At 40.8% G+C, this 14,828-nt stretch overlaps 1 protein-coding gene across 3 annotated transcripts in view; it reads left to right on the top strand.

Annotated features, from left to right (window-relative positions):
• Positions 1 to 14,554, top strand: part of AKAP10 (A-kinase anchoring protein 10) — a 77,312-nt gene extending 62,758 nt beyond the window's left edge. For 2 of the 3 annotated variants that reach the window (XM_036451918.1, XM_036451917.1), the window contains 3 exons: positions 2,830 to 2,882; positions 3,499 to 3,594; positions 13,162 to 14,554. In XM_036451918.1, the coding sequence (XP_036307811.1) occupies positions 2,830 to 2,882; positions 3,499 to 3,594; positions 13,162 to 13,167 (155 nt within the window). In that variant the 3' untranslated portion in view covers positions 13,168 to 14,554. The remainder of the gene's footprint in view (positions 1 to 2,829; positions 2,883 to 3,498; positions 3,595 to 13,161) is intronic. The other variant, XR_006742523.1, reaches the window with a different exon arrangement.
• The last annotated feature ends 274 nt before the right edge of the window (positions 14,555 to 14,828 follow it).

The raw sequence follows: 14,828 nt of genomic DNA, 5'->3' as shown, positions 1-14,828 counted from the left end.
CTGTGTAGTCATATGCTCGGGGCAGGCTAGGAGATACCGATCTTGCCATTAAGAAGCTTAGTCTTGGAGTGTCTCTCATTGGGTAAAGGATGAATACTAGGACAAGGTGCTGGTGGCCTTGGAGCAGAGGAAGTGCTAGACAGCCTCGGGGGGGGGGGGTACTGGCCCGGAAGCGCTCTGCATTGTAGAGTAGCGTCTGTCAGCTGGGATAATAGAGTCTCTAACATTAATAGAATCTCTGAGCTGTTTTAGGTTTTTTAAGCTGGTCTTATTCCTCTGACCGTTCATGAAGAAGTATTACTGCTCTAGAGTATCTGTGTTAGGTGTTTGTTGTTTGTTTTATTTGAATTAAAGTATATTATAAGTAGGTAAAGATATATAAGACAAGTTTCCCCATAATAATATCTCTGCTCATTCTGTTCCTTTAGTCTCTTCATTTGATTTATTCATTCATTCTAAAATATGAATGCCATTCTAGGTATTGGGGAGAAAATAAAATTCTTGCCCTCAAGAGTTATATTACAGTGGAAGAGACAGTAAGTAGATAAACACAGGGCATGTGCATGTGTTTATACACTTACACAGAAGCATATGCAAGCAGAGCAAATGATTGGAAGGGTAGCGGGGAGTGCTGTTGTAGCAGTGGTTGTCAGGGGAGGTCTCTCTGAGGAGGTACATTTTGAGTAGAGACCTGAGTGAAATGTGGCAGTAAGCCTTGGCAGTTTCTGGAGGGAAGGGTGTTCTTGGCAGAAGGAACTAGAATAAGGGCCCTGACATTTAAGAGCTCAGGGAAGAGCAAGACCCATGTCTGAAGAGGAGTGAGGAAAAGGGTAGGCGACAGAAGGCAGATGAGGTTGTGGTTACCACAAACCATGGGCGGGACTTTAAAGTGCAGGCGACACATTGCATGTTGGAGCAGGGCAGTACCATGATGCAATTTATGTTTTAAAGAGGTGGTTTTGTTTTGTTTTGTTTTTAAATGTATTTTATTGATTTTTTACAGAGAGGAAGGGAGAGGGATAGAGAGTTAGAAACCTCAATGAGAGAGAAACATCAGTTGCTTCTACACACTCCCCACTGGGTATGTGCCCACAACCAAAGTACATACCATTGACCAGAATTGAACCTGGGGCCCTTCAGTCCGAAGGCCAACGCTCCAGCCACTGAGCCAAACCGGTCAGGGCTAACGGGGTGGTTTTAACAGATGTTTGGAAAGTATAGTGTAGGAGTTTAAGAGGAAAAGTCAGGCAGCAACATTCTTGGTCTACGTGAGGCGTGGTGGTGGATTCGGTAGTGGAAGAATGGCTAAATTTGGGTTATATTTGAAGGTATAGGCAACAGGATTGTATACCCATTTGACAATAGTTTGCAATTCAGCTCCACTTCTCCCTTCTTCTTTGCTGAAGGCTGTTGTAAAGTGTATTCATTATTTGCCAGTCTATAGGTTCAATATGAGTTTTGTTTTTTTGTTTTTAATATTTTTCAATTGACTATTTAGAAAGAGGATGGGAGAGGGATAGAATGATTCATGAAAGAGAAATTCATAGGTTGGCTGCCTCCTGCATGCCCCTACTGAATAACAAGCCTCAAACTCCAGCATGTGCCCTGACCGGGAATAGAACAGAAATTGAACTGTTGACCTCTTGGTTCCAGGTTCGATGCTCAACTATTGAGCCACACTGACCAGGCCAGTTTGGGTTTTGAAACGCTGATAAGAGAGCACAGAGGAAAGGGTTGAGTTTGAGAAGGGTGTATCTCAGAGGCTTCTGAGAGTATGAGAACTTTACTTGTGGGGCAAGCAAGATAAATTTAAATGTGAAAAGTGTATCAAGAAGGAATTGTAAAGGATATTGTGAACACATGGTCCCTGGAGTGGCAGTTCCTGGTTTCGGATGCAGTGGTGAGAAAAAGCTGCCATATATTGCGAAAGCCCTTGTATATCATACTGAGAAACCCAATTCCTGTCATATAGGCATTAGGGGTTTCTGAGCAGAATATTGACTAGATGCATTGTCCTGGCAGTAATATTGGAATGAATTGGAGTTGAGGAGAGACTGGTATTAGAGAAACCAGTCAGGTAGTAGGTTTAGCTAATAATGACAGGCAAAAAGAGGATTTGAAGGCAGATAGTAGCAGGAATTAGAAAGAAGATCACATTTATAAGACTTCTAAGGTGGAACTTAAGAGACTGCATTTAAGGTAGAATTTGGTGACAGATTTCATATGGAAAGTAAATGAGATGAGTAGGTTGAGTTTTTAAACATGCTGAAAAATCACCAAGGCATCTGGGTACAGTAGGAGATAGGCTTCTGTGTCTACTAGGAAGCTGAGGTGTACTATGACTTGGACAGAGGATAACTTTTAAAACTCAAATTTACTCAGCTAATTTATACAGCATGTAGCAGCATAATCTACTCTTGAAGCCCTTTTGTAAGTTGCGTGGGAAGGTTTGCTTACCTAAACAAGTAGATTATATCTCCTAGATTCTTAACCAAAATTAAGTCTAAGCCATTGTTTGCTTTTGCTCTTTTAGTTTGCTGCAAATCTAACACCAGATAAAAGTTTCTTGTATCAAATAGAAGAAAAATCCAGAACTCAGAAAACAGGTTTTCAAAGCATGTTTTCCAGTTAAATATTCTTATTATGGAGACATCATAATCAGTTTCTGTTAGTAGTAGTATTCCTTAATGTTTTAGAGATTGTACGCACCCCAACCCCTCAAAAAAAAAAAAAAAGAATGTCAATGTCTGGAAGTAGCTTGTAACTAACAGCATTTTTTATGTCAAATTATGCATGAAATTTACATTCAACTTTGGCTTTGTTTACTAGGATCCATGTTCTCACAAGCTATGAAGAAATGGGTGCAAGGAAATACTGATGAGGTAAATGCTACTTTTAGTGTAAAGGGATTCCTGTTTATAAGTGGCACCTGTCTGACCAAGGTTTCAAGATTTCTTTCTTTAGTTGCCGTGTTGAACCAGCATGGCACATCATTACTCCTTCACCCAGATTGTAACAAGAAAGGGTGGGCCTCTTAACAACTAATCATTGCCTGACGGAGGCTATGGAGGTATCATCAACCCAGAGATTCTGGCCACTGGCAGTTAACCTTGTAATCAAGTTTTTATCAAACATCAGGCATCAGTAATCAGTGTAGACACAAAAGCTTCCTTTCTTGCTGTCATTTTGACTTTCAGGAATAGAGGCCTCCTTTTTGAATAGTAAAGTACATTGAGAGATGGGGGTAGGAAAGGAAAAATGTTTTGTTTTGAGAACTTAACATGAAGATTGTGTGATGTTAGGTACCGGTGGCTGGTTTTGGAAGACAGTGCATAGCATGTTAATTATCATAGCCAGATGGTGGCCCAGACATGGCAGTGTGCTTATCTAAACAGGGAGAAACTACATGCATATGCAGTTGTGTTTAGAACACTGAAATGAATGTCTTGATTCTTTTAATGAATAACTGTTATCAACAGTTTCCATTACTTCTTTTAGGCCCAAGAAGAGCTAGCTTGGAAAATTGCTAAAATGATAGTTAGTGATGTTATGCAACAGGCGCAATATGATCAACCATTAGAGAAGTCTACAAAGGTAAGGATGATTTCTCTTCTGATATAGCTTGTTCAAAACTGAAAAGCACTAGATTCCAGGTATTATGTATTTTTTTTAAAAAAAGACATAAAAGAGCCTCTGCTTCTGCCTTTGAAGGATTAATAACTACAGGAATTAACCTTTCATCATAAACAATTAAAGAACTGACAAACTAAATGAAACAATTAGCCAGGACCGGTTTGGCTCAATGGATAGAGCATCGGCTTGGGGACTGAAAGGTCCCGGGTTCGATTCCGGTCAAAGGCATGTACCTTGGTTATGGGCATATCCCCAGTAGGGGGTGTGCAAGAGGCAGCTGATCGATGACTCTCATCGATGTTTCTAACTATATCTCTCTCTCCCTTCCTCTCTGTACAAAATAAATAAAATATGTTTAAAAATAAATAAATAAATAAAATAAATGAAACAATTAGAGAACTGACAAACTAAATTAAACAGATTTGGGCAACAGGAAGTAGAGGGCTACAATCCTTAAAAGAAGGATAACATTGGGGTGATCCATAGCTCACTGCTCAGAAGCAATTTCTAAAGTGCAGGTAGGGGAAAACCTGACAGAGTTCATAGTCTTCCTAAATTGACGAGTCATAAACTGAATTTTGGAGAGCCCAAGCCAAGGTGGCTGGAAGGCAGAGAACGGGGTACCAGAAAAGGAGCTACGCAGAAAGAAGGCTCCAAAGATATTTAGAGAGGTCCCTTCAAGCCTTGGTTGTGTACATGTTTTGGGTGAAAATGTCCACAGCCAGGGAGAGAATACCGGAAATTAGCATGCTAAACAATTCCTGGGACATGGGGGTAGCAATAGTTGACGTTTCTACTGACGATTGTGGACAGATCTTGTCATACACAAGTCATTGGAGAGTGTCCTCAGAAACGTGCCTTATTGCCTGAGCTCGTTTAGCCCCAGAATAAAGCACCTTCACCAGGTTTCCAAGCAGTGTTTGGGGGTATCACACTGCTCTGTAAGTAACAGCTGCATGTCAGAACAAAGCCAACCCTCCTTGAATGAACAACAAAATTTAGCACTTAACAGTGTAAAAATACAATGTCTGATATCCCATCAAACATTACCAGGCACACACGGAAGCAGAAAAACTCGACTCATACTCAGGAGAAACCCAGTCTGTAGCAAACAAACTACATAAAAAATACTGAATACTAAAGAACTCAGGAAAAAAATGGAGGAAAAGGAAGAAAGAATCAATTGGACAAATAGAAAATAAATAGCAAAATGGTAGTTTTAAACTAAATCATATTAATAATTACATTAAACATAAGTGATTTAAATAATCTAGTTGAAACACAGACATTATCAGATTGATAAGGCAAAACCCAGTTATATACAGTTCATTCCTGAACAACATGATTTGAATTGCACAGGTCTACTTATACATAAAATTTTTTCCTTTGACTGCAGTTCAGTTTTTCCGTGCAGTTGAAAAACCTGTGTTGGCTTTAGCCAGTTTTGCTCAGTGGATAGAGCATCAGCCTATGGACTGAAAGATCCTGGGTTCGATTCCACTCAGACCTTACTTGCAGGCTCCTCCCCGGCCTGGGCTCTGGACAGGGCTTGTGCAGGAGGCAACCAATTGATGTGTTTCTCTCACATCGATATTTCTCTCTATTTTTCCCTCTCTCTTCCACTCTCTCTAAAAATCAATGAAGGAATATCCTTGGTTGAGGATTTAAAAAAAAAAACAAACAAAAAATACCCGTAGTGCCAAAGTCGGTTTGGCTCAATGGATAGAGCATCAGCCTGCGGACTGAAAGGTCCCGGGTTTGATTCTCCGGTCAAGGGCATGTACCTTGGTTGCAGGCACATCCCCAGTTGGAGGTGTGCAGGAGGCGGCTGATCTTATCTCTCATCGATGTTTCTATCTACCTCCCTTCCTCTCTGTAAAAAAAAATCAATAAAATATATTTTTTTAAAAATACCTGTAGTGTTCAGTGAAAGTCAATTGGCAGTTGGGAATCCATGTATGTGAAAGGCTGGCTTAAGTTATATGCTGGTTTTCAGCGCTACAAGCAGTTGTGGCCACTTGCCCCCCAGGATCATTCAAGGGTCCACCTCTACTGTAAGAACCCACTAGCCCTGTCCGATGTGCTTCAGTAGATTGGCATTGTCCCATGCACCAAGGGGTTGTTGGTGTGGTTCCCAGTCAGGGACACGTGCACAAGTTGTGGTTCAGTTTCTGACAGGGTGTGCAGGAGGCACCTGATCAATGTTCCATTCTCACATAGATGTTTCTCTTTCTCCCTCTCCTTTCCTCTCTCTGAAATCAATAAAAACTTTTTTTTCAAGTAAACTGTAATAGCTATGTTACTATAAGTCAGAGTAAATTTCAAAAAAATAAGGAATATTACCATGCACAAAGGACATCCTATGTTAATAAAGAGCTAAAATGCTAATTAGACCAGACGGCAGAATGACCTTCCAAACGACCAGTGGACAGGGCCACGAGGCAGCCAGGGCCTCGAGGGCCGAGCCCCTTGCACAAATTTGTACATCGGGCCTCTAGTTTATCTGATAAAAAGGTCAATTCCTCAAGGACTTAAATGACATTTGTAAAACAGTGCATCCAGCAACAGTAGAACACATATTCTTTTTGGCAATTACATGGAACATTTACCAAATTATACCATATTCTGGCTCGTAAAACAAGTTTCAATGAATTTTAAAGGATTTAAATCGTACAGTTCTCAGACCATAAAGGAATTAAACATGAAATAAAAAATGGAAAGATAGCCCTGATTGGTTTGGCTCAGTGGATGGAGCGTCAGCCTGCGGACTCAAAGGTCCCAGGTTCGAATCCTGTCAAGGGCATGTACCTTGGTTGCAGGCACGTCCCCACTGGGCAGAGGTTGTGCAGGAGGCAGCTGATCGATGTTTCTCTCTGATTGATGTTTCTAACTCTCTATCCCTCTCCCTTCTCTCGGTAAAAAAATCAATAAAATATATATATTTTTTAGTGGAAAAATATGTGGAAAATCCCCAAATATTTGGCCAAGGTAACTCATTAGTCAAAGAAGAAATTAAAAGAGAAGTTGGAAAATATTTTTATTGAATTAGAATTAAAATAAAGTAGTATTTGGAGGATATAGCTAGAGCAGTTCTTAGAAACTTATAGCATTAAATTTAGTAGACAGTGTCTTGAAGTGACAGTCAATTTGCATATTACTCTTTTATTAGATAGGATAGTTACTATGTTTTACATTATTCAAGACTAGGGTTGGTGCATGAAATTCTTGCACAGGTAGGGTCCTTAGGCCTGGCCGGCGATCAGGACTGACCAGGGCCTTCCCTTCCCTGGCTGTTATGTGCTGACCAGAGCCTTCCTTCATTACATGCTGCCCCCTGGTGGTCAGCACACATCATAGCAAGTGGTTGAACCCCTGAGGGAACAATTTGTATATTAGCCTTTTATTATATAGGATTACTAATAGATTCAGTGTTCTGGCTGGTTTTTTTAATAGACATTGACAAGATCATCACAATATTTATAGGATGTGTAAATGAACTAAAATAACAAAAAAAAAGTTGTGAAAAAATAGCACAAAATTGTAAGACTAACACTACTTGGCTTTACACGTATTATAAAGCTACATGATCAAGGCAGTGTGATATTACATAGGGGTAAACATAAAGATTGTTGAACAAATAGGGTGCAGAAGCAGACCCTAAATATGAAGTCAATAGATTTTTTTATAAACAGGGTGGGGCAAAAGTAGGTTTATAGTTGTGAGTGCACGAAACAGAGTTTATTTTTATATTACTATTATTATTAATTATTGAATTATTTTCCATACCAACAACTGTAAGCCTACTCTTGCCCTGTATGTGCCACGGTAATTCAATGAGGAAAATATTGTCTTTTTAGTTTATAGTATAAAAACAACGAGATATACATATGGAAATTGGAGGAGAAAATGAGTTTTGTTCCTTATAGCATATACAAAATCAACCCCAAATGGATCACAGACCTAAATGTAAGAACTAAAACAATAAAACTTATAGGAGAACATCTTTGTGGTTTAGGTTAGGCAAAGTTTCTTATGTCATACGAAGCATGAGACATAAAAGAGAAAAACTGATAATCTGAATTTCTTCAAAACTAAAAACTACTCATTAAAAGACATTGTAAAGGAAATGAAAAGACAAATTGTGAACTGGGAGAAGATATTTGGCAAATATCCTTCTGATAAAGAAATTGTATCCAAAATAATATAAAGCACTCTTAAACTCATTAAGAAGAGCAACAATCTGATGTTTTTTTTAATGGTCAAAAGATATGAACAGACATTACACACAGATATACAGATGGCCAATATGCATATGCATAGAACTAGCTCAACATCATTAGTCAATAGGGAAATGCAAAGTAAAGGCACAGTGATATACAGCTACATACCCAATAGAATGGCTAAAACTAAAAAAGACTGACAGTAACGTGTGTTTGCAAGGTTGTAAAGTAATTTGAGCTTTAATACACAACTGGTAGGAATGTAAAATGCTTCAGTTACTTTGAAAAAAATTTTGGCAGGTTCTTAATAAGTGAAACTTAAACTACCCAGGTTCCCTTCGGGAACTAAGTTCTTTTAAAAAAAATTTAAATATATATATATATTATAAATATATTATTTATATATTATTATATTTTTTTAATTGGTTTTTTTTTTTTACAGAGAGGAAGGGGGAGAGGGATAGAGAGCTAGAAACATCAATGAGACAGAAACATAGACCAGCCACCTTCTGCACACCCCCTACCGGGGATGTGCTACAACCAAGGTACATGCCCTTGACCAGAATCGAACCTGGGACCCTTCAGCGATGCTCTATCCACTGAGCCAAACCTGTTTCGGCGGGAACTAAGATCTTTATTGTTGGACTGATCATATTCCCCAGAGAAATCTGTACCAGTCTCCTGCCTGGAGGACAGAGATCAGACTGCCAATGTTATGTTCTGGGAGCCAAGTGGGAAAAAGCTAGAGAAGGCTCAGTATTCATTATTTACAGCTCCCCCCACCCCAATCACTCTCTTCAGTATAGCACACTTGTCCTTGTCATGCCTAATGTAGGACCCTAAATTTTAATCTGCTCAGAGAAGCAATCTCAGATTATTCTGCTTGTGTTGTTTTTTGGGCTGATCAGAATTGTAGAATGGCTGTAGAGTGTTAATTTCTAAAAACAGGCTTTTAAGAAATCCCTATGTTTGTATCCACCCTACTCCCTTTACCATGGTAAGTACTGGTGACACCACTTACTAGTGACACCAACCTGCAGGCCGTGCAGAGCTCCACGTGTAAATAGGCTGCTTCTCAGCATTGTTCCCTTTTCCATTACCACTCCTCTTGCTTCCAGCTCCTGCGCTTTGTTGTTTCCTCTCCTGTCAGTGTTTTCATTCCCTGGATTAGTGTGGGCTTTAGTAGTGCTGTTTGAAGAAGGAGGGAATTGAATGGGTGTGGTTAGGAAATTCTGACTTGCCAGGAGGTAATACGTACTCTGTTTCTCTGTAGCTTCAGCAGCTAGTTCTGGCTTTGCCCACAAGAACCACACAAGTAACCTTTAAGAAATTGAGGACAGCCGAGACTGGTTTGGCTCAATGGATAGAGCGTCGGCTTGGGGACTGAAGGGACCCGGGTTCGATTCCGGTCAAGGGCATGTACCTTGGTTGCGGGCATATCCCCAGTGGGGGGTGTGCAAGAGGCAGCTGATTGATGATTCTCTCTCATCGATGTTTCTAGCTTTCTATCTCTCTCCCTTCCTCTCTGTACAAAATCAATAAAATATATTTTAAAAAAAAAAAAGAAATTGAGGACAGCCACTTAGTCCCCTCCTACTCTGTTCTTCAAGCCAAACATTCTCAGTTCAACCTCAGTTCAAGCGATGTTACTTTCGCTAACTTCAGTTGATTCACAAAAACTTAATGTGATAGAATTTCTCATCATATTTTTTGTGAAGTCATTAAACTCCTCTATCATTTATATTACCAAAAATTAAGAATCATTAAATATGTTCAAATAACATCCCATATAACCCTCAATAGTTTGGAGGGCTTGAATTTAGATTTAGGTCCAATACCACTTTTTCCTTGTTAACTTTCTAGCCAACATTTCACTCTAAGAACTATCGTTAGCAGAGCTTGATTTAACTTTGTTAACTTTAATTTTTCAATTACAGTTGATATACAGAGCTTGGTTTAATTTTTTTTTTTCCTGAGCTGATTCTTGCCAAAGCTCTATTCTGTTTTACAGACTCTCTTTTTTTCTTCATGAGGTTGATAATTTTTGTCTATATTTAATGTTATTGGCTCAGTCAAACCTAGAATAGCAGAGAGCAAGATAAAGGTGTATTAAGAAGTGCAATGTAGCCGAACCTGGTTTGGCTCAGTGGTAGAGCGTCAGTCTGCGGACTGAAAGGTCCCAGGTTTGATTCTGGTCAAGGGCATGTACAATACATTGGTTGCGGGCACATCCCCGGTGGAGGGTGTGCAAGAGGCAGTTGGTCAATGTTTCTCTCTCATCGACGTTTCTAGCTCTCCATCTCTCTCCCTTCCTCTGTAAAAAATCAATAAAATATATATATTTTAAAAAAAAAAAAAGTGCAATGTAGTTGTTTTTATGATTCCCCATTATGTTGATGGTCAAATGTTTTGAATATGAAAATGTCTTTTAGAAACTATCTTGGACCCAGGCAGGTGTGGCTCAGTTGGTTGGCATTTTCCTGTGCACTGAAAGGTTGATGGCTGGTTTCCCAATTGGGCACATGCCCAGGTTTGGGGCCCCATCCCAATGGGAGGCATGCAGGAGGCAGCCAATCAATGTTTCACTCACATCAATGTTTCTCTCTTCCTCCATCTCTCTTCATCTCTCTCTCTCTCTAAAAATCAATAAAAATACAGTCAAACCTCCGTTTTTGAACATCTCACATCTTGAACAATGCATTCTCAACCAAGTTGTTCATGTGGGGGGCCGAAATGTCTCAGTTATCAAAAGAGCTTGGTTTTCTACCTGACAACCCTTTCTGGCTGATACATCAGCAAGACAGAAAGTCTCTCAGGCCACAAACAAAAGAGAGAATGTGCTAATATGAGTCAGCTTACCATAACATCTCAGGAAATTGTGCTGTGAATATTTTTGTGGGTTTTTTGTTGTTGGTGTTGCTGGATAAATGAGCACAATTTCCTATATAATAAAGAGGTAATATGCAAATTGACCATTATGCCCTCGCATCAGATGGTCGGCAGGGAGGGCAGTTAGGGGTGAACAGGCTGACAGGGGAGGGCAGTTAGGTGCAACCGGGCCTGCAGGGGAGGGTAATTAGGGGCAAACAGGCCTTTGGAGGAGGGCAGTTGGGAGTGACTGTGCCTGCAGTGGAGGGCAGTTGGGGGCTACTGGGCCAGCAGGGGAGCAGTTAGGCATTGATCAGACTTGCAGGGGAGTAGTTGGGAGGTCACCAGGCTGGCAGACAGAAGCAGTTAGGAGCAGTTAGACAGGGAGGCAGGCAAGCAGTTGGGAGCCAGCAGTCCCAGATTGTGAAAGGGATATCCGACTGTCAGTTTAGCCCCGATCCAACAGGTATCTGGCCTAAATCGACAGTTGGACAATCCCCGAGGGGTCCCAGATTGGAGAGGGTGCAGGCTAGGCTGAGGGACACACCCCCTCCCAAGTGCACGAATTTCATGCACCGAGTCTCTAGTTAAAACATAAAGAGGCCATCAAGAGTGCTAAAGTTGCTAAGGGTGTGAAGGAAACAATGATCACAAGCAAATGAAGAGGTATAAAAACTTTGTTGAGCCCTAGCTGGTTTGACTCAGAGGATAGAGCGTCAACCTGAAGACTGAAGGGTCCCAGGTTCGATTCCAGTCAAGGGCACATGCCCAGGTTGTAGGCTCTATCCCCAGTGTGGGGTGTGCAGGAGGCAGCCGATCAGTAATTCTCTCTCATCATTGATGTTTCTATCTCACTCTCCTTCTCCCTTTCTCTATGGAATCAATATATATATATTTTAAAACCTGTTGTTGATTTGGATAAATGAAAAGCAGGTAGCCAGTGACAGCAACAGAAGAAAGCATGAAAGACTCTTGATTCATGAATCATGAAAGACTCTTGGAATGAGTGCTGGAAGTGATCCTTTAAGGCTATAAATTTAGGAAATGGAGTGTTTGTTTATAGATTAAATAGTGCATTAGACTTTTACTGTATATAAGAAGGGTTAAAACGGGGAATTGTTTGGAGGCCTGGAACGAATTAATTGACAGGAGGGAAATGATTTGATTTTTGAACAAATCACTTCTCGAACAGCCTGGAACAAATTAAGACCAAGAACTGAGGTTCCACTGGATTAAAAAAAGAAGAAGAAGAAAAAGAAAAAGAAACCATTTTGGAAAGCAGATTTATAAAATTAGGCTTTTCATCTTAGGTATATTCAGATTTTATTACCATGTGCTTTTTATTTTTTAGATACACATATATTTTTCATTATTTGGGGTTTTTTTAAGCTTGCTGGGCCTTCTCTTTGGCTAGCCAGGGTGTCTGTCTTGCATGTCCTCTGGGGATCAGCAGAGTACTGGTGTGAAAAAAACACGAGGCCAGCAATACTAGTTTAACGCATTTTTAGTCAACATGTGTGACCTTTTGCCGTCTCTTTTCTCACCAGTAAGTAGATCAGAGAAATTGGACAAGAAAAATCTCATAAGATCCCCTTCTACCCCTCATTCTGATTTTTATGAATGTGAGAAGTCCTCTCTGTCCTGTGTTGCTTTGAATCTGCTATCTGCATTTGCCTAAAGAGTACTTGGCATTGGACATAAACTGCCTTACGAGCATTACTAAGTCGTTTCCTGTGTGGAAGTCCCGTCTCACAATTAACACGGATCATGATGTCTGGCTCCTCCCTGTCCTGCGAGCAAGCAGGCACTCTGCCTCACAAGTGCGGTCATTTTTCTTCCAGGGCATTGGACTTTCATATCGTGGTTCCTTCACTTAATGAGCATTTACAAGTCCGAGCGACATTGTCCTTTCTTTTGGTGACAGTATCCAATTTTCACATTTTAATGGCTCCTGAGATGCAGTATACTTACAGCTGGTCTCTCACCTGCTGACCAAAGGGCGAATCTCTTGTGCTACAACATCAGGACTTGCTCCGCTGGAGTTCGTGCTCCGGGTCATCTAACTTCCCTTCTGTGTATGCAAGTCCTTGCCCTCTCTTAGGAGTATGCTGTTGAGTTCATTCCTAGAGGCAGAATTAGTCTGTCAGAAAGTAGATATTTTGTTCTAATATCTATTGCCAAAACGGAAAGATAAAAGCAATTCTGGGTGCCAGTCCTAGTTCCGTAGTAACCTTAGGGTGAGTTACTTAACCTCTTTGAACTCTCGTTCACACATTTGTAAGTAAAGATAATAGGAGAGTTTTACCTCACAGGTCGTGGTCGGAACTGGTGTACAGTAAACATTCCTAAGTGTTGGTTCCCCTCTTCCTTAGTCTGTTAACATCATGTATCCCTGGTTGAAGTGTACCTGACCTTTTTCTTTTTCTGTTTTCTCTTCCAGCTATGACTCAGTCCCTGAGATAAAGGAAATCTGCTTTTGAAAAATAAGGACGTTTTCCTTTGGTTGGATTTTTAACACAGCCCATGAAAACAGAGCTCTGTGTTTCTTTTCTCTGATGTCTCAGCTGTTGTTCCAGCAAGAATAGCCGACAATCCTGACTTCCACCAGAAGCAGAGTGACACGTAGATGTATTTGCTGCACGTGATGTTCACAGCGAAAGTCATAAAGAGACAAAGTGGTATTGTTTACATTACTAGAAAATGAGTAGTTTTCTATGGCAATAACCCATCTATGAGAGAGTTTTAGTCCACTGGAATAGACAGGGACCATCCTGCGGCAGGCAGGTAAGCGCAGAGCTGATAGTTGGTGCACAGTCTGTAGTGGTCACCCACCCTTAATGGCATCGGAAAGGAGGTACCAGAGGTGCTTTGCTTTGGCCTCTTGACACCAGTGGGAGTCAGCCCCTCAGAGAGCCGGGCAGCTGGGGTGGCAGTGCGGCGCTCAGACCCTGTTCCCATGTCACAGGGCGAGGCGCACTGTAGTCTGCCTGCACAGAGGTATTGGTATGGAAGGCAGCTGATATGTCACAGGTCAAGTCCGAGTGACATTGTTCTTCCTTTTGGTGACAGTATCCAATTTTCACATTTTAATGACTCCTGAGATGCAGTATACTTACAGCTGGTCTCTCACCTGCTGACCAAAGGGCGAATCTCTTGTGCTACAAGCATCAGGACTTGCTCCGCTGGAGTTCGTGCTCCAGGTCATCTAACTTCCCTTCAGAACACATCACAGTGGTCACTCCAGATTCCCCCTGTCGTACCTTGAGCAATGTTTATTAACAAAGTGAGAGGGCAGGATCTGGGGGAGGAAAAGCACTCACTTTAATTGCCTCCCCTTCCTTTGCTCTGAGCGGAAAGCATGCAGCGGGCGGCCTCTCTGCCTTCTCTAGGACGGTGAGAGGACGCCTCACTGCACTTCGGCTCCATCGGCCCCTGGGTCTGCTGATGGGCTGCCACATTGGTGAACACACTCCGCTGGCGTGAGACTGTTTGAGGGGAAAGTGTTCTTAGGTGTGACTGCTTGTGCTTAGACTTTGCAAAAAAAACCACAACACAGACATATATATATATAAATATATAAATATATATAATTATTAATCACCTCTGTCCTTGAGAAAGTCTTGAATGAATAGAGAATTTATTCCACTGCAATATTTGATTGTATAGAGAGAGGCACACTGTTTCATCAACAGAAGAACCAAGAGGCTGTGTGTAAGTTTTTGGTACTGTGTACCACCTCTGTTATTCTTCTAGAGCTGAAGTATTCATGTACTTAAACCATATTCTATTTAATTGTGTTTGATTTTAAATATATATCTGGATTATATTTAAAATTGTGTCAACTTTCTGCTTTCAGGGCATTTATAGCTCTTCTATTAAAATTGTAGATTCTTCCAAATATTTCCATTCGCTTTACAAAAACCCAGAACATGAGCCACTACTGGACTTAGACCTAATGTTTTATGAGGTGTATGTTCTGTGACTAACTCATTTTGTTCTTTAACAAAATATTTCCATCCATTTCACTTTGCTTCAATCTTTAAGTCAAAGAAAAGCAACATAAAGGTCATAGGATAAAGTCGTTTTGGGTGACTCTTGCTGCCTCTG

Source organism: Pipistrellus kuhlii, unplaced genomic scaffold (assembly GCF_014108245.1).
Source record: "Pipistrellus kuhlii isolate mPipKuh1 unplaced genomic scaffold, mPipKuh1.p scaffold_m20_p_23, whole genome shotgun sequence".
NCBI lineage: Eukaryota > Metazoa > Chordata > Mammalia > Chiroptera > Vespertilionidae > Pipistrellus > Pipistrellus kuhlii.
This window is presented reverse-complemented; position numbering and strand designations above follow the sequence as displayed.